General features: G+C 56.9%; 1 protein-coding gene across 12 annotated transcripts in view; it reads right to left on the bottom strand.

Moving 5' to 3' along the window:
• ANO1 (anoctamin 1) overlaps positions 1–20,833 on the bottom strand; it is a 190,204-nt gene that overhangs the window by 41,715 nt on the left and 127,656 nt on the right. For all 12 annotated transcript variants that reach the window (XM_086385825.1, XM_086385832.1, XM_086385830.1 and 9 more), the window contains 4 exons: positions 18,988–19,029; positions 13,051–13,115; positions 12,116–12,250; positions 7,507–7,667 (listed from right to left, as the gene is read on the bottom strand). In XM_086385825.1, the coding sequence (XP_086241951.1) occupies positions 7,507–7,667; positions 12,116–12,250; positions 13,051–13,115; positions 18,988–19,029 (403 nt within the window). The remainder of the gene's footprint in view (positions 1–7,506; positions 7,668–12,115; positions 12,251–13,050; positions 13,116–18,987; positions 19,030–20,833) is intronic.

Consider the following 20,833-nt stretch of genomic DNA (forward strand, 5'->3'; position numbering starts at 1 on the left):
TTTGTAGGATATTTCCTTTTTTTTTTGGCTGTGCCTTGCGGCACGTGGAATCTAGTTCCCCCACCAGGGATTGAACCCGCACCCCCTGCAGGGGCAGCCCAGTTGTAACCACTGGACCACCAGGGAAGGCCCCTACCCATTGTCTTCTGTTGGAACATCATGGACGCTCAGGCTGCCGTGGGAATCTCAGAGGCCATGGAGGGAAGGCTCTGACTGAGGCTGGGTGCTGCAGAGAACGGCACCGTTTCCCCTGTGAAGCCCAAGTTCCTCGTGGGCTGGGGGTCTCGACTTCTGAACCTGCATCAGGCACTCCTGAGCCACGAGGGCGCCGGGGCAGGCATGGCGCACCCTTCTTAAAGTGCAGTCCCCGAGAGCAGAGAACACCTTCACCAACCTCTGGCTCCTGACAGTGCCCGCTCTCTGCACGTGGAGAGCAGGGCTGGGTCTCCTCGGGCTGCAGGGACCAGGCGATGGTGTGAACCTGCCTGTCAGTCCACAGGGGAGCTGGGGCTCCCGCCCGCACAAAGGCCCTGACCCTTCATGGTCTCACTGATTCTACTTATTTATCCCTTGAACAATTGTCCGCTCATGAACCCGCTGCTGGCCTTTGAATTCCAGCAGAGATTAAGTCTCTCTCCGTCTCTGCCCTGCTCGGGTAACTCAGCCAGTGACCTGCCAACTGCATTCAGAGCCTCGGGCGCAGACCCCGGGAGGGGTTTCAACCACACCTGTCATTCCACTGACGCTGGGACCATCTCTCCACAGCTCCTTGCAGCCAGGCTCAAATCCAATAACCCCCTTTGTTCTGCCTGGAACTGACAAGCCTTGAAAACTCATTATGCTATAATTTCAGAAAATTGATCCTGGTGCGAACAGCTAAATGGAGCTCAAAGTTGCTTCATCTTGACGACACACTGGAGGTTTTGAAATGTTATAAATCCCAGGCAGTGGAGCGTTCAGCCAAAGCACAGGGTTCCAGGACCAGCGGGTCGCCCCCTTGGGCAAGCCAGACCCCATGGCAGAGCGGAAACAAGATGGAAACAGCTGCCACAGCGACTCCTGGGGCGGTGACCCAGCCCTGCCAAGGGCAGAAACAGGTTTGGGGTCACTCTCTGTCACTGAGCGAGAAGAAACATTCACAGCTGGAGGACAGGAAAAGAAAGGACACGTGGGAGAAGAAACACCAGTGTGAAAATGATCCTTTAGAGGGTAATGAACAAGTAACTGAATAAGGGATAAAAAAAATCCTATTCAACAATGGCAAGCTTGCTGCTAATTACACTTGACAGCAAGTGTGAAAAGACTGGGGAAAGAGGGACTGTGTCTCCTCCACCCTGCGGGCAGGGGCGGGGAGTCAGTGGGCACCTCCTAGCCCAGCAGGCCCTTTCCTGTTGATTCTGTCTTGATTTATAATAAGCTCCTCTTTCCCTGAGTGCTTCCTGGGAGCGGTCTGGCTTTTTTGCTCCCCCCACCCCCGCCCCAAACGGGAACACATAGACTGAACTTGCCCTTGACAGACAGGCACCTTTGTGGTCTCCCACAGCGGAAGTGGAGCTGGAGGAAGCAGGGCGGACAGTGGAAGCAGAGACTCGCCCGTTTCCCTGTATCTTGGATAGAGGATGCAGCCGTCTGTGTTTCTTCCAAGGATGGGGCTGCTGGTGAGTGCTGGCCGGCACCTTTGAGGGTGTGAGGTAGTACTGCTTTGCTCACAGTACGTGCTCAATAAATGAGCTTGCCACGAGCAAGCTGGCTTCATTGAGAGTGCACAAAACCCAGCCAGCTCCTTGCCATGCTGTTGGCTGAGCAGCATTGCTGCCTGTCTGCCCCTCACTACTGGCTCGTGGTAAATCTCTGCTTCCCCAGGAGGGCACAGAAGGGGCGTGGAAATATTTGGACAGAGAGGTGAGACCAGGGCACTAGCTTGGACCATGGAGGCAGGTGGGCCAGGGCACAGATCTGTCATGTCTGTTACGAATCTATTAGCTGTATGCTCTTGGGCAAGTCACTTAACCTCTCTGTGCTCCCATGTCTTCATCAGAGAATAACGGGGTTTCTCTCCAGGGCTGTTGTGGGGACCAGTAAACTCTGTGTGAACCTCTGGAGGGGGAAGGGAGCCCATCTACCTGGAGGGAGGGAGGGAAGCTAGTCCAGGCAAGAGAATGAATTTAAGGTCATCCTTCCAGGAATAAGGGCACACATCAGCCAGAGCTGGTTAGTACCACTGGCAAAGCAGTGGAGCCCAGGGCTCACATATGTGGGGCTGGGGAGCCAGACTGCTGGGGCTCAAGGTCTTGCCTCTTCACCTTTAAAAAATTTTGGTCATGCTGCACCACCGGGCAACTAGGATCTTAGTTCCTAATCACGGATTGAAGCTGTGCTCCTGCACTGGGGCATGGTGTCTTGGCCCCTGGGCCGCCAGGAAGTCCCTTGCCTCTGCCTCTGGTTAGCTTGTGTCACCCCGGGAAAGCTGCCTCAGTGCTTCATCTGCCAAACGGAGGAGCAGAGCCTGTTTTCCTCTGACAGTCACTGGGAGAATGAATGAGTCTCCATACATAAGAGGCTCAGAACAGTGCCCGACACGCAGTGGCACCAGCCGGCTGAAGCCAGTGTTTTCTGAAGGAGATGGAGGGACACAGTTCACAGAGGACCGCAGGCACAAGGTGAGAGGTTAGGTCTGAGCTCCAGTCTCACAGGGTCTATCTAGGCCGTTTTCACATTTCCAAAAAGCAAGCGCTCACCAATCGGATGTAATAGCTAGCACAGCGTGACAACTAGCACCAGGCACAGCCCTAAGACACCACGAGGCGCGACTCATTCGACCTTCCCAACCGCTCTCTGAGGTGGGTTGGGTCACTAGCTCCATTTGACAAGTGGAGGAGCCGGGGCCTGGAGAGGTGGAGCGACCTGCCTGAGGGCCACACAGCTGTTAGGGGACCGAGCTGAGGTTTGAGCCTGAGTCTGGCCGGTGGCTGGCGCTGTTACCCACTGACGAGCCATCCTGGCACACAGCCAACCCAGCTGGGCATTGAATTGGACCAAACCACCCAGCCCACAGCTGCGCAGGTGGGCTCCACTGTGTGCCTGCTGCAGGGTCAGCCACCCCATCCTGGAGCAGGGAAACTGGGAGATTTTGTGCTCAGCTAGGAGGTTCTCCAGCCTCAGCTCAGAGCTGCCCGGGCCCTGATCAGAGAAGAAGGGAGCCGATCAGAGATTTTGAGGAAAGTCATGGAGGCTGGTGATGAACAGAGGGCGGTGGGCGAGGGACGGGGAATGGTTCTGATGGACACAGAGCCCAAAGAGACAGGGATGGGCAGGGCAGGGGCATGGGCTCAGGCTCAGTGGAGCCCCACTTTCCTCACCTGTGAAATGGGGACAACTTCTCAGCTGTGGGGATGCAGTGGAATGAAGTACAAGGAGCATCAGGCCCCATGTCAGACACAGACAGATCAGCTCAGTGACTGATGGCCATCAATCCTACATTTATAGTCAGACTGATCCCAGAATTAATCAACAGAGCTAGCGTGTGGGGCCAGGAACATTTTCACAAGCCACCTTGAACCACACAGACGTCACTTCCCCACGTTCTTCAGCAGCCTTGGCAAGGAATCCTTCGACCTCAGCTTGATTTCCTGGAATGAGGTGCTCACCACCTGTCAACCCAGCATGATCCAGCACTCTGTTGGAAATCTCTCCTTCTGAGTTGGTGACCTGTGACTCTCATTCTCGGCCTCATTGGGAGGACCAGCCTGTGCCAAGATGACTGAGTTCATGGTGAAGCTATGCTTGGAGCTCCCCAGAGCCTGGGGGAGGGACGGTTCTGGTATCTCTATTACCTGAGTGTCCACGGGCTACAGGCCATTGCTGAGCCAATGAGGGAGGGACAAGTCTCACCCTAGCCTCTTCCCAACCAACCAGGGCACTGAATAACCAGGCCTTCTCAGACTCAGGGTGACCGCACAGGAAGGTGCTCTGAGGACCACGCTCATTCTGTGGGTGCAACACCCAGGCGTGTCCTGCAGGTGACAGGGAAGGTGTGTGACATGCTAGGATTCACTGAGACATGGGCAGTGGCCAGAATCCAACCGAGTTCTCAGGGCTCCTGGAGCAAGACCACCCCTGGGGCTGACCATGGAAGGTCATTCTTGAAGCTGGAAATGGGATGATTAGCGTCCAAATGGCTCGTGACTTTATTGGCTCCCAGGCTCTCAGCTGAAGCGAGCTCTGATCGGAGGAGGAGACGTTTGCAGAGGAGAAGGACAGAGAGCTTGTAAGCCATGTGCTGCCCAGAGATGCTTGCAGAGGTGAATATGTCTGGGCCGCAGCAGGTGGATGGCAGGCAGGGGACCCTCTGGGCCACGGGTCATGCCCAGGTGGGCAGGATGTGGGGTGATGTTCATGTGGGATGGGGGGCTGTCATTTGTACCCCTCGACCTCCAGGTGACACCTGCTTGGCCAAGCCCAAAAGCAGCTCCTTAGCTCACAATAAGGCAGGCAGGAGAGCCCTTTGGGATGGTCAGTCTCCTCCGTCAGGGGCCCTCAGTTTGGAGAAACAGTTCCTAGGCCTCTGGGCAGGACAGTGGGAACAGACGGGGCACTGCTGGGGAGCCCAGTGCAGGGAAGGAGGGGGCGAGAGGCCCCTAACTGCTTCTCTTACGCGTCCCCGTGGTCCTCCTTTCTGCTCTGTCTGCTTTCGTGGAAACTGGCTTCTCGCTGTCACCCGCGGGGGCGGTGAGCGTCTACCATGGAGCTCAGGTGGCAGTGAAAGCCCCCTGCCGCCCCCGTCAGAGCCGGGTCAGCCTCCTTCCACCACCTCCCCAGCTCCTCTGTGCATCAGTCGCTGTCTCCGACACAAGTTTAAGATGAGACCCTGACACAGCAGAGGCCGCACTGGCTCCTTGGTCCGCCCGGTGAATATGAAGTCCCCTGTGACCCGCGCTGGCCTCCAGGGTTCCGCCTGCTCCACGCACCTGCAGGCTCCTTCAACAGGCCTGCAGCCTCACCACGGGGCCTTTGCACCCGCTGTGTCCTCCTGCAGCCTGGGTGAAGGCAGTGGACACAGCGGTTTTCACCTCCTATGGTTTCCCCAGAGCCCAGAACAGACACTTAACTAAATACCAGTTGGTACACGCCCTACACACCAGGCACATCTACCTGGTCTCACTCCTGCAGTGTGGCAGGCAGCCACGCCAGTGGTTCGCGGTCACAAGGGCAAGGCTGTTTATTGAGAGTCAGCCACATACGTGCTGAGCGCTGGCTGAGATTTTGTGCCCGATGTAAATGTCCTTACCCTACACCCATTTTAGAGGCAAGGAAGCTGAGGGCTGACTGACAGGGTGGGGCAGTGGTGGGGCTGCATGGAGCCCCTGGGGTGTGAAAGTGCACACAGACCAACCAGACGGGGTCCCTGAATGACCTTCCAGTGGCTTGGGCGCTGAGCACCGTACGTTCACGCCTGCTCGTGGGTCACCTGGAGACCACGGTAGGCGCTGGCTTGGCCACCACCCCGGCCGATGGATCCTGGGTGAGGGAACAGAGCTGGCCGGTGGTGTGCGGAGCCTTCTGCTGTGAAAACTGGGTCCCCGTAGCCACGCAGGCAGAGGCGCACGGTGACGGACGCCTCGGTGGAGAAGACGCCCAAAAGGGGCCTCTGATGAGGACACCAAGCCCCTCTTCAGATCTGAGGGTGGGGTTGGGATGGGAGTGAGGTGCTCGGTGCAGACACGTCTTCTAAGAGGAGGTGCTGCAGCTCGGACCCTCACCAGGACCCGTCCTCCCCGGTTTCCAACGAGTGTAGAAATGTAACCGGGCAGTGATCGGACACCAGAGGGCCCGGCCGGTGGCCCACGCTGGAACAGGAGCCCAGAGGACGGGCCAGGCTCTCCCCCTCTCCCCTGACCCCTGACTCAGCCCTCAGCTCCTCTGCACACCGGCCTCCAGATCTCACAGGTTGGGCCAAACCCCACGCCCCTGGCTCCAGGAAGCCTTGGACAAAATGGGACAAACCCCAGCCCCCTGCCAGCACCTGGTGCTTCCTGGGCTCACTGAGCCCCTGCAGCCGCCCCTTAACACTGATGGAGCCTGAACACAACCGCGAGGGTGGCGGGTGAGGCTGCAGGGCCATGCAGGGTGGGCTCAGGCTGGGAGAGGGTTCCAGAAGCGTGCGGGCCCGGAAGCCCACTGCCTGGGCATCAGCCCTGTTCTGCTGCCCGCGGAGGTTGGCTCTTCTCTCCTGTCACCACCAAACTCCCCCTGGCTTGCAGGGGAATCCAAGGCCCCAACTCAGAGGATTCTGAGGTTCTGAGGGCAGGTCCCCACTCCCCTTAGTAACGGAGGCTTGTACTGAATTCTCTATTTGACGGGATCCTCGCAGATCTCAATCGCACTGACAGGTAAGAGCCGCACACCTGACTGGCTAGTGGCACCCTCCACCCCCTGGCCCACCAGGGCCCACCAAGCACCAGGACACATGGAGTATGCGGGGCCTGGGGCTGCCCTTCAGCAGGTGACAGCACAGCCCTCTGTGTGTCCACAGTCTGTCTGTCCCACATCTCAGAACCCCTGCCCCTTATATCTCCAGAACCCAGCTCAAGAGGCTCACGCCTCTTGCAGGCAGCCCCTCCTGACTGCCCTTTCTCAGAGGTCCTGACCCTTCCCTTGTCTGCTCTCTCTGTGCAGCTCCATCTCCTACTATCTGGGACCCCTGAGCACAAAGACGGGTGCCCGGGTGATGGCTCAGCACATGGGTGCCCAAGCCCCGAATCCCCTGCTGGCAAAGGCTGCACACGGGGCCATGGAGGAGGAGGTAGGCCTGTCGGCTAACCCAGAAACGGAGATGCATCCATTTGCGGAGTTTGCAGAGATTCATCCAGCCACCACTTACCCACGTCCCACGCCCCCTCAAGCCTGAGATGGGTACCAGGTAGGACCTGCATTTGGAAGAACTCTGGGGAGGAGCCATCTGCTCTGGACCCCAGGTGGCAATGCAGTCTAGGGGTTAAGGGCACAGGCCATGGCGACTCAGGAGGTGGGTGATCCCAGACCACTCACATCCACTCTCTCTGGACCTTGACGTCATCACATGTGAAATGGGCACCCACAGGGGTGCTGAGGGTCGATGAGAGACTTGCCCCAGGGCCTGGCCAGGGTCAGCTTCCCCAGCATCATCGGGAGGACGGTGGGAGGAAGGCAGAACCTTTGGCCCTCCTCCTTCGAAAGTAGCTGCCCTTCCTGAGCCAACAGAGCCCAGCCCCGGGAAAGAGCTCCATTTCCGGGAGAAATCACCCTCCGAGACTTTCCATGAGGGGCTCCTGGCCTGGTTGGACACATCCACGGTCATGTGCATCTGTGACCCTGCACGGCCCCCGGGTGCCCAGCAGAGGGGATGGGAGCCGACCATCCCTCCCGTGTGCATTCCTGGCCCACGCCCCTGCGGGGAACCTCGAGGAGGGAGAGGGAGGGTCGGGACCCACCCAAGGTCGCCCCTGCCCCAAAGCGGCGCTCGCTTACCCCAGAGGGCCATGAAGACGGAGAAGAAGACAGTGGCGGGGTTGTCGAAGAGGTGGCTGGCGCGGGCGGTGGCGCACGCGGAGCTCATCCTCCAGTAGCTGCAGGTCTTGTCGCAGAGCGGGCACATGGTGATGTTGTGTCTCTGGTCGCACATCTCCATGCTGGAAGAGAGGACAGCCCGGAGTACCCCAGCCGACGGCCAGGGCCCCCGCTGGCCCCCGCAGACCAGCAATTTCCGGAGCCACGCCGTCCTTGCCGGGGTGGACATGGTTCGGTCGGCTTGCCAGTGGGCTTCCACCGGGGCCCACATCCCTCTTCTCCACGCAAGGCCCCAGCTTGGCTTCCCACTCTCTGCTCCCTCACCTTATAGTCTTAGTGACTTTGAACAGGGTCCCACACTTTAATTTTGCAGCCAGCCTGCAGCTTCTGTGGGTGGACCTGGGTGTGGACCCATGGCACTTGCTGTGTGGCGGGACAGGGTCACGTAAGTGTTCATCTCTGGGGTGGCCCCAGGCAGTGGGACGCACGGCCTGCCCTGGAGCTGCCCGCAGAAGTCGAGGTCTCCAGCAGCCTCCCTCTGATGACCAGGCACCGTCAAAGCTGTGCTAATAGTGAATGCCGTCCAAGTCCTGACGTGACAAGGCCCAGGAGACCCGAAAGAGGAAAGGAGTCAAAGCGTGAGGATGCCATGCCCTTCCTGAGTGCTGGCCTCGCACCCAGCACCTGCTCAGTGCCAGTCCTGCGGGCTTCAGTCCACCCCTGGGGGTGACCCGGTACCAGCCTGAGGGCCTCGCTGGGCACTCTGGACCCATAAGAAGATGGAGACGTGGTCCACCCAGACCTCCTCTCAGGAGGTAGGTGGCTGGATCGGAAGGAACACACCTACAAGCTGCCTGGGGTTGTGGTCCCACCAGGCCGGGCTCACCCTGGAGATGAGGGGTGGCCCCTGAGCAGGATGGGGCCCTGCTCAGGGCAGGGTTTCACTCTGCTGAGCGGATGTGAAGTCTGGGGACCGCGGGGAGCTCTGCGATGCCCAGGGCCCTCCTAAAGTGTAGTATTTAAAGGCCATCAGCCATGTGAGCAGGAGACTGCACTGAGTGTCCATCCAGCCTGGACCAACTCTGGGGCTGTTACAATCCCACCTTCACAGAGCAGGAAGCCAACCCACAGAGGGGACGTCACTTGTCCAGGGCCACACAGCAGAGTGGGACTTGCGCCCAGGGCTCTGTCCCTGTCAAGCCCATCTGTCCCTGCCCGGCTCTCAGCTGCCGCCCAGAGGCCACAGGAGGGCTCCCTGCTGAGGCCAGGAGGCCTGGCTCGGCTCCTTGAGGGGCAGTTTCTGTCCTCTGTGTGCCCAGGGCTGGTCCTTGAGCCCCAGACTCGGTTCCTCCTCCTGGAAGATGAGGAGAGAGGCCAGCAGAGGGCCTTGCCAGCTGCGCCCTGCTCTGCCCCTCTCCTCCCCGCTCATTTGGACAAGACGCTGAGCTATAGTTAGGCACAGGCAGGAGTGGATTCCCAGGGGTTAGATGGCTTTCTGGGTGAAGGGCGGGGGGTGAATAGGGTGATTGCTTTAGAGCTTTTAAGAAAAATTTCTGGATGCACCTGAGCTTATGCACAGGATCCTGGCTGGACCACAGCCACTGGGGAGCATTTGCCAAGAGGTTGCGGGGGCCCTCCCCTGGCAGCACTGCAGGCATCCCGCTCAGCTCTCTCTCACAGTAGCTCTCCCCAGACACTCATCAAAGAAGTGTGCACCTGCTGTGTGTGTGCAGGCACGGCGTCAGGCACGGTAGACGGAAAGACAGATGGTGGGCAAGGCTATTGCCTCGGAGCATGTGGGGAAGCATGTGTGTGTGTGTGAGCACACGTGTGTGCCTGTGAACACATGTACATTGGGGGGGTCAGGCACACACAGTTCGGAGGGCAGCAAGGACTCGGGAGCCAGCCAGCTCTGCACGTGAATTCCAGCTCCACTGCTCGTGATCTGTGTGGCCTGGGGCAGGTGGTTTGAACTCCCTGGGCCTCAGTTTCTGTATCCATAGAATGGGCATGCTGAGACTTACAGAGCTCCTTTTTTTTTTTTAAAGGGTCACGGCATTTTATTTAAGTATATTGGGGTTTTTTTGGCCATGCCGCATGGCTTGCAGGATCTTAATTCTCCGACCAGGGATTAAACCCCGGTCCACGGCAGTGAACGCATGTGCTGAGTCCTAACCACTGGACCTCTAAGGAATTCCCCAAGAGCCCATGTTATTGGGTTGTCAGGAGGCTTAAACAAGGGAACGTCTAGGAAGCCCTGGGAACGTCACTGGCGTATTTAAACCATCCTCCCATTCACCATCACTATTGTGGGCACAACAGAGCGACGGCAGCTGCAGTGACCAAAAGGAGGTACAGGCACCGACTCGAGGGGCCCATCTCTCATCCCCCCTGAGCTTCCGCTCTTCTGGGGGCTTCTCCCGAAAGGAAGAGGTGCAGGACGCCCACCCGTGTGTGACCCCGGCCCCTCTCAGGGGACCAGTGGATGCACACCCCACTGTCAGTGTGTGGCCTGGCGCCACTGGGTGGGTGGGGGGCCTGGAGCCTGAGGGTGGGAGGGGGCTGGGGAGGCCAGGGCTTGCGTCTCTGCCTGCCCATGAGCCCCACGGCTGCCCAGCCCTCTGCCCTGCCAGCTTAAACAACTCCAGCCAGACAAAAAGCCTGTTTCTGCTGGTTTTAAACCCTCAGCCTCTCCCTTCACTGCCTTCAGCCAAAATAAAGACGAGCAACAGGCGCCTGCTCTTTGGAGCAGACAGAGGCACGGGCGGTGGGGCAGCATGGTGCGGGGTGCGGGGGCACTGGCCATCCTACAGACTTGGCCGGGCCAGGCTCCAAGGGGAACACACACCTCACACTTGGTCCAAGGCGCCAAGCGAGCGGAGGCCGAGGTCAGACAGGGCTCCAGAGTCCCCAGTGAACACTGACCGTAACCCTGGCCATGTGACAGCTCTGGCCTGGCCTGGCCCGGGGCTGTCAGCGCCCTTGTGGGGGAGCCTGAGCCTCCTGAGGCAGGGTGTCCAGGCTGAGGCCGCCAGCCCTGCCCTCCCTCCAGGACCCGGAGGCAGATGGAGCAGTCCCCGTGGGGGCGCCCCGCATTCCATTCGCCGAGTCTCTCGGACTTTGGAGTGAAGTCCCCTCCACGTCTAAGCTACTCTGATCTCTGCCTTCATTAAACCCCTGAGCACAGTGAACTCATGTCACTGGCAAACAAAGGGACAAGCTTTCTCCTGCCTGCGCCCAAAATAACCCTGGAGGGGACAGAAGCCAGATTCCTTTAACTTTCTGGTTCCGGGTGGGTGGAGTACTTTATTGTTATCCACGAAGATGGTTGCATGGCATCACCGACTAAATGGACAGGAGTTTGAGCAAACTCTGGGAGATAGTGGCGGACAGGGAAGCCTGGCAGACTGCAATCTATGGGGTCACAAAGAATTGGACACGACTAAGCAACTCAACAACAACAACATGTATTCAAACATCCATTGCACAAAACTTCACCGCGCGTGGCCTTTCTACACCACTGAGTGGGGCCTAAGGAGCCAGTCTCTCCCCCAGGTCAAAGACTCCTTCATTGGCCTTTTTCTGAGCAGACCCATGGATGAATTTCCTAAACCAGGGCTCTGCTTCAGAGACGCTGGGCTGAGTCGTAAGAAGGGTAATCTGCCCTATGTCCCAAGACTGTCCCGACAGACTGCTGGCTCCCAGGAGGCGGGCGGGGCGTCCGCCTCTCTAACCAGCACTTTGCCTGCAGGCACAGTGTTCCTGATGGAAGTCGGGGCTGGCATCCTGAGCTCACATCATAAACCGCTATCCCTGGCTTGAGACTGGCAAGTTCCGGGAACAGCAACCAAAGAGGGGAGACGCTGTCCTCAGACTCCCACTGCCTGAGTCACGCTCTGGCTGCCAGTCTGGGAGACATGCGCCCGGCGTGAGGCCAGGCTGTCTCTGGGGTCTCAGCCTCCTTCCCAGAGCTCCCCATGCCTGGCCTGCTCCCTGGGGAGCAGTGGCAGGCCTGTCGGCCCTGTGTGCACGGGCTGGGGTCTGCTGCACCGGGCCAGCCCCTGCAGACCAAGCTGCTGGTACACGATCTCCCCACATCATGGGAGCGGGGGTGCAGCTCAGACAGGGCCTGGCCGGCCGAGTGCACCGCCCCGAGGTCTCCGAACGGTCCGGCCTCACTTCCTGACCTCACAGGGAACCAGTGAATTTTCTTGTCACATAATGACTAAGGACTGAATGGGAAAAAAAGCTTCAAAGGACAAAAAGGAGTCGGATATTTATTTTATGTCTTCCTCTCGACAGTAAAATGTCTCCTAGGGCAAGCGTGCCTGCAAAGGCCGCCCACGCTCTCAGACGGCTATTAAAGCCTTCGGATGGGGCGTCTCTGGTCCTGACAGTGCCTGGCCTGGCCTGTGACTTCCCGGTTTGGAGGGGGGGTGGTGGTTGCTGAGTGGGGTACCAGGTTTGGGGTGAGGGGTCCCAGTCCCAGGAAGTTCTGTTCCTGCAGTAAGGGGAACGTGGCTCCTTAGTGAGATGAGGACATCTTTGGGGAGAGGGGCTGCCCGCCTACCTGGGGATGTTGTCATCGACAGTGGCCCATCCGTAGAGGAAAACGATGATGCCGACCACGGAGGCCGGGATGAGCATCTGGGTGTAGACGCCAAGCCAGGCGAAGTACAGACCAATCTTCTCCCCAAAATACTTTCTGCACCGCAGGGCAAAGCCAGACAGACACACGCTTACTCTCAATCCATACCAGGGGCAAAATTTACACCACGCCCCTTCCCCAGCATGAACAGCTCACACGGGGGCCCCTGGTTCTCGACCAAGCAGAGAGTTGGCGGGGGTGGTTCTGAGCCAGGCTGTCATGTTTGGGGGGGCTCTCTGCTTTCACAGTGCCCACCCTTCCTCTGCTGAGCCCCGAGGATGGAAGCATTTCCTCCTGTAATGCCCATGCTGCAGGGCAAGATGCTCGCCGGAGGTGGTCAGCTGTGTTCCAGCCTCATGCAGCCTAAAAACAGGAAAAAACTCCAGCCCTGAGGCACCAGTAACTCCATATATTGAGCATCTCTGTCTTCTTCATGGGCTGGGCTCTGATCTACATGTCCCCACAGCACACACGTTGCCTGGTCTGTCTGCCCTGGGAGGGAGGTCTCTCAGGAGAGGACACTGTGTCCAGAGGGGCAATTCTTACAGATTCCCAGGCAGCTCTTTTCCTCCTTTAGACACAGAAAGAAACCCCACCAGATGCCCAACTGGGCCGAGCCAGACTATGAATTTAGGGGGAGACAGTGAACATGACAGATGAGAGCCAGGCCTGCAATAAATCTGAATAAACTGCTTGATCTAAGGCTCGGCCAGGCTGCCGGTCTCTGCTGGGAGACCTCAGCTCCCCTGCACAAGCTCTTCAAGTTCGAGCAAGGGCCCACGCTCTGCACACTCAGTGCGGTTGAGATGCACAGCAATGTTTATCTACCCAGGCCTGCTCTCAGCGTCCCCACTTACCTGACGAGGTCGATGGGCTGGTACTTGTAGAAGACCCCGTAACTCGCCCACTCTTCGTACAGGAGCTGGGAAAAAGGAAGTGGTGAGGGCTGGGGAAAAGTAAACTGCTCCCAGGTCCCTCGCCAGAACACAGAGCTGCCAAGGTGCTCAGCTCACGGCTACGTCATTCATTCATTCAACAAGCTCATATAGAAAGTCAGCCCTGTGCCAGGTACCGTGCTGGACAATGGGCTGTGAGCTGAACACCACAGACACCCCCCTGAGCCTTGGAGCTCCCATTCTGGTGGAGGAGATGGACATGGAAAAATGGGTCCCAAGTTTCAGCTCTGGTAAGGGCCTCAAAGAACCCGTGGGCAGTGGTTGCATCCCCGAGCAAGAACAGATCTATGGTTTCAGGTGACGTGGGGATGGGAAAGAAGCTTCTGGCATCGTTACGGAATCCTCACTCTTCACTATTTGATCTGGGATTTTAAATGGCCTGCCACTGTCAGACACCTCACTTTCTTTGTTAAAGACAGACCCACCAGGCTTTGGAGCAGAGAAACCCCAGGAGTATGATTTTAACAGATCTCACGAGGAGCAAAAGAGCAGGGGTGGATCTCCCGAGACAGGCTGTCTGATTAACATGGCTGAGTGAGATGAATGAGATCCACAAACCCACTACGCCCCAGGCTTGGGCAGGATGGTAATGAGCTTGGCCTTGTGGGAACGTGTATATTCATATGTCTGTATGAACACGTAGGGTGTCTTAAAGAAGATACCGGGTTAGGACTGCTGGTTTTAATAAAGAGATCCCATGCACGTGGGTAATTAATGCTCTATCAACCTTAACCCAAAGCCTACGGTGACCCTGCTGGCTAGGGGGAAGCTGGCCCCAGCTGGAAACCCAGTGCCCTGGCTCCCTGTCTCTGCTGGCATCATTCAGGGAATGGATAGAAGGCCAGCGTGGGGATGCCTGTGAGGACTTGCCAAGGTCTCTGGGTCTCTCCTGTACACTGAAGCTCGACTTCTGTCCTTTTCCCTTTTCTTAATATTTAAATTTAAAACTTGCGAGAGTCTCTTACATTCAGATTCTGCTGTGGCCCCAAATACATCAAATACAGCTTTCTATTTTGATTTTAAAACACAGCCTTTTACGTCATCGTGCCCAATACCCTATGCTATGGAATCAATGTTTGTATCTCCCCAAACACAAACGTGTTGAACCCTCAGTTGCCCAATGTGACTGTAATAGGAGGCTACATATTTATGGAAGTAATTAAGGTTAAATGAGGTCATGAGAGCAGGGTTTTGCTCTGACACGACTTGTTCAGTTGCTAAGTCATGTCTGACTCTGCAATCCCATGGGCTGGAGCCTGCCAGGCTTCCCTGTCCTTCACTATCTCCCAGAGTTTGCTCAAATTCATGTCCACTCAGTCGGTGATGCTATCTAACTATCTCATCCTCTGTTGTCCCCTTCTCCTTTTGCCTTCTATCTTTCCCAGCATCAGGGCTCCACTATGACCTGTCTGTCTTGGGTGGCCCTGTACATCACGGCTCATAGCTTCATTGAGTTATGCAAGCCCCTTCACCACCACAGGCTGTGATCCATGAAGGGGATTAGAAAAGACCCTGACAGGACTCATGTCCATATAAGAAAAGGAAGAGACACCAGAGCTGGCTTCCTTCTCGTGCACACATGGAGGAAAGGCTACACAGCGGGAAGGCGGCCGTCTGCAAGCCAGGGAGAGAGCTGTCACCAGAATCCAACCCTGCCGGCACCTGGATCTAGGACTTCTAGCCTCCAGGATCATGAGAAAAAAATGTTTTCTGTTCAAGCCACCCCGTCTGGTACTTTGTTATATCAGCCTGAGTGAGTACATTCTCCCCCACTGATTTGGAAGACCCACAGCTGGTGGGATGGTTTTCCATACACAAAGATCCCTTCAACTGAGCCTCTGAAAATTAAAAATGTGTAAGAGGTTCACTCAGAGGGGTCCAGCCTCCACAGACCAGGGAGTCAAGGGTCCCTAGAACCTTTAGCAGGTGCAGCAAACTTTCCTTTTTTTTTTTTTTCCATTTTGCATTGCCTCTCTCCTTCTGCAGCTGGAGCATAATACTCAGGAGAGCACGAACATTGTATTTCATCAGAAGTCAGCACACAGGGACAAAACGAGCAGGGAGGAGAACGCAGGGAGGAAAACAACAGAGAACAGCTAAATGCATTCTTAACTACAAGCGAACCTTGCTGTCAAAATCCTGGGTTTCGCCTACTCTGATCTCTGTAAGAGGAGCTTTCTTTGGATTTTAAGTCTTTCTTTAAGTGGCATGAACAGGACGTGTTCAGCATGACTCCAAGTCCTGAAAGACTTAATGGCAAGTCTGGCTGCTGGTGGGAGAGCCTTTGGAGCTTCTGCAGAAGGGACTAGGATGCACGGGGCCGACCCTATCTCAGAAGAGAAGGGGTCCAGGAATTAGAGCCAGGCTGCCGGGCTGGGATGGTGGCTCCACTGGGTCTGCAGTGGGTGTCCTGGGCAGACCCTCCCCGCCGAGTCCCACAGTCTCCTTGATACAGGAGACTGTCCTTCCTCCCAAGTCATGGTGAGGACTCAGACGGACCCAAGGCTTTGTGAAGTAGAGTGCTGGGGGCTCATTACGTGTCATCTGTCTGATTATGCAGAAAAGGAGGAAAGCCTACAGTTTTACTCTCTAAAGGGAGAGGTCTGAGCCAGCAAACTCCGATGAGATGGCACAGCACCTCTGGATAAACAGAGCAGCCGTCACCAAAGGCAGCTTCCTCCCCTCAGCTGAAATTTACAGCCTAGACGCGCTGGAGGTGGATCAGAGGGAGGGATGAGGAGAGAGGCCCTGGGATAGAAAGGGGAGGCACAGAAAGACCCACTTGAAGGCTTGGCTTTGTCATACTGGCCACCCCGTTCCTGGGCCTGCCCAGTGGGACTGGTCGCAGCAGGCCGGCCATCACCCACCAGTAGACATGACAGATGGGGGTACAGCCCACCTTTCTACAAAAACCACTTTATCTCGGTGGACTTTTCTTCCTGCCAAGAAGAGAACATCAATCACCCTGCAGCCATCAGCACAAGGAAATCAAACATCAGATTTCCTGGCTAGGGTTGGCAGAGCTCTGCGGAGCCCTTCGGCCTGTGAGCAGGTGGGAGGTGTCTGAGGCCCTGGAGCAGGCTTGCTGGGGGCTGGTGGCTCTGGTCATGGTGACCCTGGAGCCTTCCAGCACCTGACCTCAGAGAGATCCTGGCTCCACCCACTGGCATCTCTCCAGCCCAGACCTCCCACCTGAGCCCACATGGCTTGGGTTGGGGGGCTGTCATGGCACTGAGGGGGTCCGTAGGACTGTCCATGGACTTGTCCCTTGCCATCTCCCCTTGGGATGGAGGCACCAGTAGGGCCAGTCTGGTCTGTGTCATCCCCAGCTTCTCAGACCAGGCACATGACAAGTTTCCAGCAAGCAATTGTTGAATGAATGGATGAATAAATGCATTATGGGCCAGGGCCCTGTGGCTCTCAGCACAGCATACCAGAGGCCACCTCAGTTCACACCTGGAGGAGGGAGCTCTTGGATCACGGGTTTGCAGTCCAAAGATAAGGCCAAGAGCTGTGGCTGTGCTTGGCCCGGCTCTGGCCCGCCTCCCCTGAAACACTCTTGCTTGTGCCCTGCTCTGTCAGATCAGCACAGGAAAATGGCCTTGGCTTGGCTCGCCCCACTTTCTGTCCTGTGTCCTCAGGCACATGGGGATCCTGCCACTGACAGGATGCCACGGATTTTTTCATTGCAAAAGCGAAATACTCAGAACCAGATCACTTAGGGTGAAATGATCATGGGAGAATGAGTTCTCTGAGCTGAGACCCAAACACGTGTCTGGGGCATTTCCTCTTCCTCCCTTCTGTCTTTCCTTCCTCCCACCCATCCGCCACTACTCATCTACCCAGCCTTCCATTTGTCCATCCACCTGTCCACCCATCTGTCACCCACCCATCATCCATCCACTCACCCAGTATTCTCAGGCCTTGTATTTGTTGCTGGGACATAAAATTAAATAGAGAGAGGCAGGCAGCATTCCAGGCAGAGAACATGGCTGCTGCTGCTAAGTCACTTCAGTCGTGTCCGACTCGGTCTGAATAAACCTGGAGCTGTTCGCTGGGCTGGCACACAGCGGTGCCAAGTAGTTCCTAAGTAATAACTGAATAGCAGTCTTGGCATTGACGTGGCCATCAGTCAAGTCTCCTATGATTAGAATGGCGGTCAGTGAGGCTGGAGCGTGGGGAAGAAGGGGGGAGACTGGGGTAGGGGGCCTGGGACCTGGATGCTGAATGGCCAGAAGGGGTGACAGGGAGTGGCAGGTGGTGCAGAGGGACGTAGGAGGCTGGGTTCCAAGGCCAGGGTTGGTGCAGGGCAGGCCCGTGGACCGGATAGGGGAGATCTGCAAGTCACGGACTCTTAGACGAATGCCAGATGTTCCACTAAAAATAACCAAATATGTAATTTTTGTGCTAAATCAGATAGCATCTTCAGTTGGATTCCCGGGCAGGCGGGCGAGTTGTATCAAGTACCAGAGATTTAAAAGCACGTATTGGGGGCTGGAGGGAGGTGGGAGCGGAGAGCAGTTCCCATACAGAGGCTCGGGGCCCTGGTGACTGGGGACAAGGCCTCCATTGTGAGGTTCTCAGGGAAGCGTCTCCACCGTCATCTCCACCGTCATCTCAGCGGGATCCACTCTCCAGGAGAAGAGGCAGGGCAAGTGCACGGGGTGGGGGGGAGCGGGGGGGGGGCGGTGGGATGCTGAAGGAATGCAGGGCGGGGTGGCTCCCTGAGGTGAGGGAGGGCTGAGCTTGTTGGGGAGATGGGAGGAGTTCATGTGGAAGCAGAGAAAGTGTTAGTGGCTCAGTCGTGTTCGACTCTGTGTGACCCCTTGGACTGTGGCCCTCCAGGCTCCTCTGACCATGGGATTCTCCAGGCAAGAATACTGGAGTGGGTTGCCATGCCCTCCTCTAGGGGATCTTCCCAACCCAGGGACTGAACCAGGGTCTCCCTCATTGCAGGCAGATTCTTTAACCGTCTGAGCCACCAGGGAAGCTATGTAGAGGCTGGTATCGGGGAGTAGGCAAGCGAGGGAAGGAGGAGAAGCGGCTGTGATGGTGCAGGAGTGACTGAGAGCACAGGTGGGTGGGATTAGGAGCCAGTGAAGCAGAAAGGGTCACTTGGTGTTTCCCAAAGTATGTCCCGCAGAACACTAGCTCCGTAACTTCCCCATTAAAAAGGGTTCCAGGACAGGTAAGTTTGAGAAGTACTGGCTTGACCACCATCCATGGTGTCCCCTACTGGAGTGATGCTGGGGGCCGGGGCACTCCAGGTGGCTGGCCTCGCTGTTCCCAAACTCATTTCCCCGGAAGGTGGGGTGATTAGGCTAAATGTCAGCAAAGAACCGTGGAGGTTCTGGCTGCTCCAGTGAGATACAGTCGGTGCATGAAGGAAGGACGGGGCAAAAGGGCAGGCTCAGGGCACTTCCCTTCCCCTCACACGCTCGGACAACCTGCCAAGGATGCTTCTGAGGATCAGAGCTTCCCAATGGCTCAGCGGTAAAGAAGTCACCTGCAGTGCAGGAGCCGCAGGAGACCGGGTTTCGATCCCTGGGTTGGGAAGATCCCCTGGAGGAGGGCATGGCAACCCACTCCAGTATTCTTGCCTGGAGAATCCCATGGACAGAGGAGCCTGGCGGGCTACAGTCCATAGGGTGGCAATGAGTGAAATATGATTGAAGTGACTTAGCACGCACACAGCATGAGGAAAATAGTCCAACAAGGCAACTTCACCCACCTTCTCCACCAGCTGTGGGGCCGAGGCTCTGGGACCCTGCACCCCTGCCCCTTGCTGGCCCAGGGCCCCTGACCCCAAGGAGCGGGCTCCCGGGTCTGCACACCTACCTTCCTGTCATTGAACTCCACGTTGTCTCCTTCATAGTCTCCCTGGAAAGAGAGAAAGGCTCTTACTGTCCTGTGACCCTTCCACAAGGCAGGTGGGCTCGTCCCAGGAGAGAACCTCGTATAGTGTGCAAGGGCACCTAGGTTCCCTCCTCCTGTGATAAGAAGGGCCGTGAGCCCCGGGCTGTCCCACCTGCCCTCCCTCCACTCCCAGAAAGCCCGAAGCGCCTTCCCCTCGATGCAGAGACGATGCCCAGGGAGAGCAAGCAGTCAGTCCCTTGGGACTGGTGACACAGAGAAAAGGGGCTGTGGGGGCTGGAGGGATGGTCAATGTACATCCCATCCTGCCAGGTGTCCTGCTGTTGTGTCCCAGGCCCCACCTGTGTGGTGCCCCTCTCCCTCTCAAGAAGGATGCCCCTCTCATCCAAGAAGGATGCACCTCAAGGAGCCCCTCTCCCTCTCAAGTGTCCCAGGAAGGATGCTGAGTTAGATCGGTGAGGCCAATGTCCTCATCCTACAGATGGCAACACCGGAGCTCAGAGGAGCACACTGACTTCCCTGGGAGAGACGCGAGACCCTGGTCAGACCTGGGACTTGGATCCAGGTCTCCAATCCCAGCAGAAAAGGAGGGCTTAAAAGTCAAAAGGGTGTTTCCCAGACGGGTGACATAGACGAATAGAAGTGCGGGAGAGGCTGGGCCTACAGGGTCTGCCTGGTGCCCTCTCCACTTACCAGCTCCTTCCACAAGCCCCACCAGGCCAGCCAGCCCCTTCCAGTGGTGAGAATATGATCACCAGACAGACCACTAATGCCCGTGGTCTCTGAATGAAGATGCTCTGGGAGCAGTTTAACCGAGTTCCCCTCAGTTTTTAGACATTCCGCCCCCCTACCCACCCGCCTCAACCTTTATGCCTCTCTAGCACTTTCCCTCTCGACTGAGATGGCCCCACGACTCCAGGAGCACCTCATTGCCACAGAGGTCAGTTAGCTGGGGACCTGGAAGGGGGCAGTTGCCAACCAGGAAGGAAGCCAAAAAGCTGTCCAGCAGCAGCTGAAGTGCCAAGTCCTTCTCCGGAGTTGAACGCCAGTTACAGGTCGGAAGGCTCTTCCTCTATCCTCCACGCACAGTCATAACTGGTTGTTGTCTGGGTGGCCATGACCCAGAACCTGGTCTGATGGATGGATGCTCTTGCTGAATGAATGAACAAGTGAGTACCTGGAGGGGGTGGGGTGCTCCAGGCCATGTACTGAGATGTGACCTAGCACAGCTCAGGGGTGAGAGGCTGATGGTGAGACCCATACACGCACAGGAGGAGTCTGCCTCCTGCCAGAGGCTAAGGTGCAGCTTCAGTGCAGCCAGCATCCTCTATTTAAGGCATGGCATCCACGGAACTCCATTCAGAAGGATTTATCGCCCCAAATATTTGAACCTCAGCTTCAGTACTTAATGGTGTGCATGTCTATCAGCTGCATGGTATCATGGACGGAAAATCTCATATTCCCTTGAGATGACTGAGGTCCATCATCTGGCTGGAAAGAACCCTGGAAACAGAGCCAGCATCTGGGCTCTGCCCCTTGGCTGTGTGCCCCTGGGCAAGTGGAAGAGTAGCTGCAGTCTCAGTTTCCCCATCTGTAAAGTGGGAACAGTCCCCACATGATGGGCTTCCCTACTGCCCTGTCAGGTACAAAGATGATGGTGCAAGAGGAATTTCCAAGATATGGATCTTGGAAATGCTTTGTGTGGGCCCCGTGGATTAGGTAGTCTTGTACTCGGTTTAAACTACAGTGAGAATCCATTCCTAAGACAAATGCAGCAGCCAAGCCTGAGAAGAGGAGGCGCGTCGGCCTC

The sequence above is a fragment of the Bos grunniens genome, chromosome 29 (assembly GCF_055505025.1).
Source record: "Bos grunniens cultivar Pamir isolate PY7600 chromosome 29, Bosgru_T2T1.0, whole genome shotgun sequence".
NCBI lineage: Eukaryota > Metazoa > Chordata > Mammalia > Artiodactyla > Bovidae > Bos > Bos grunniens.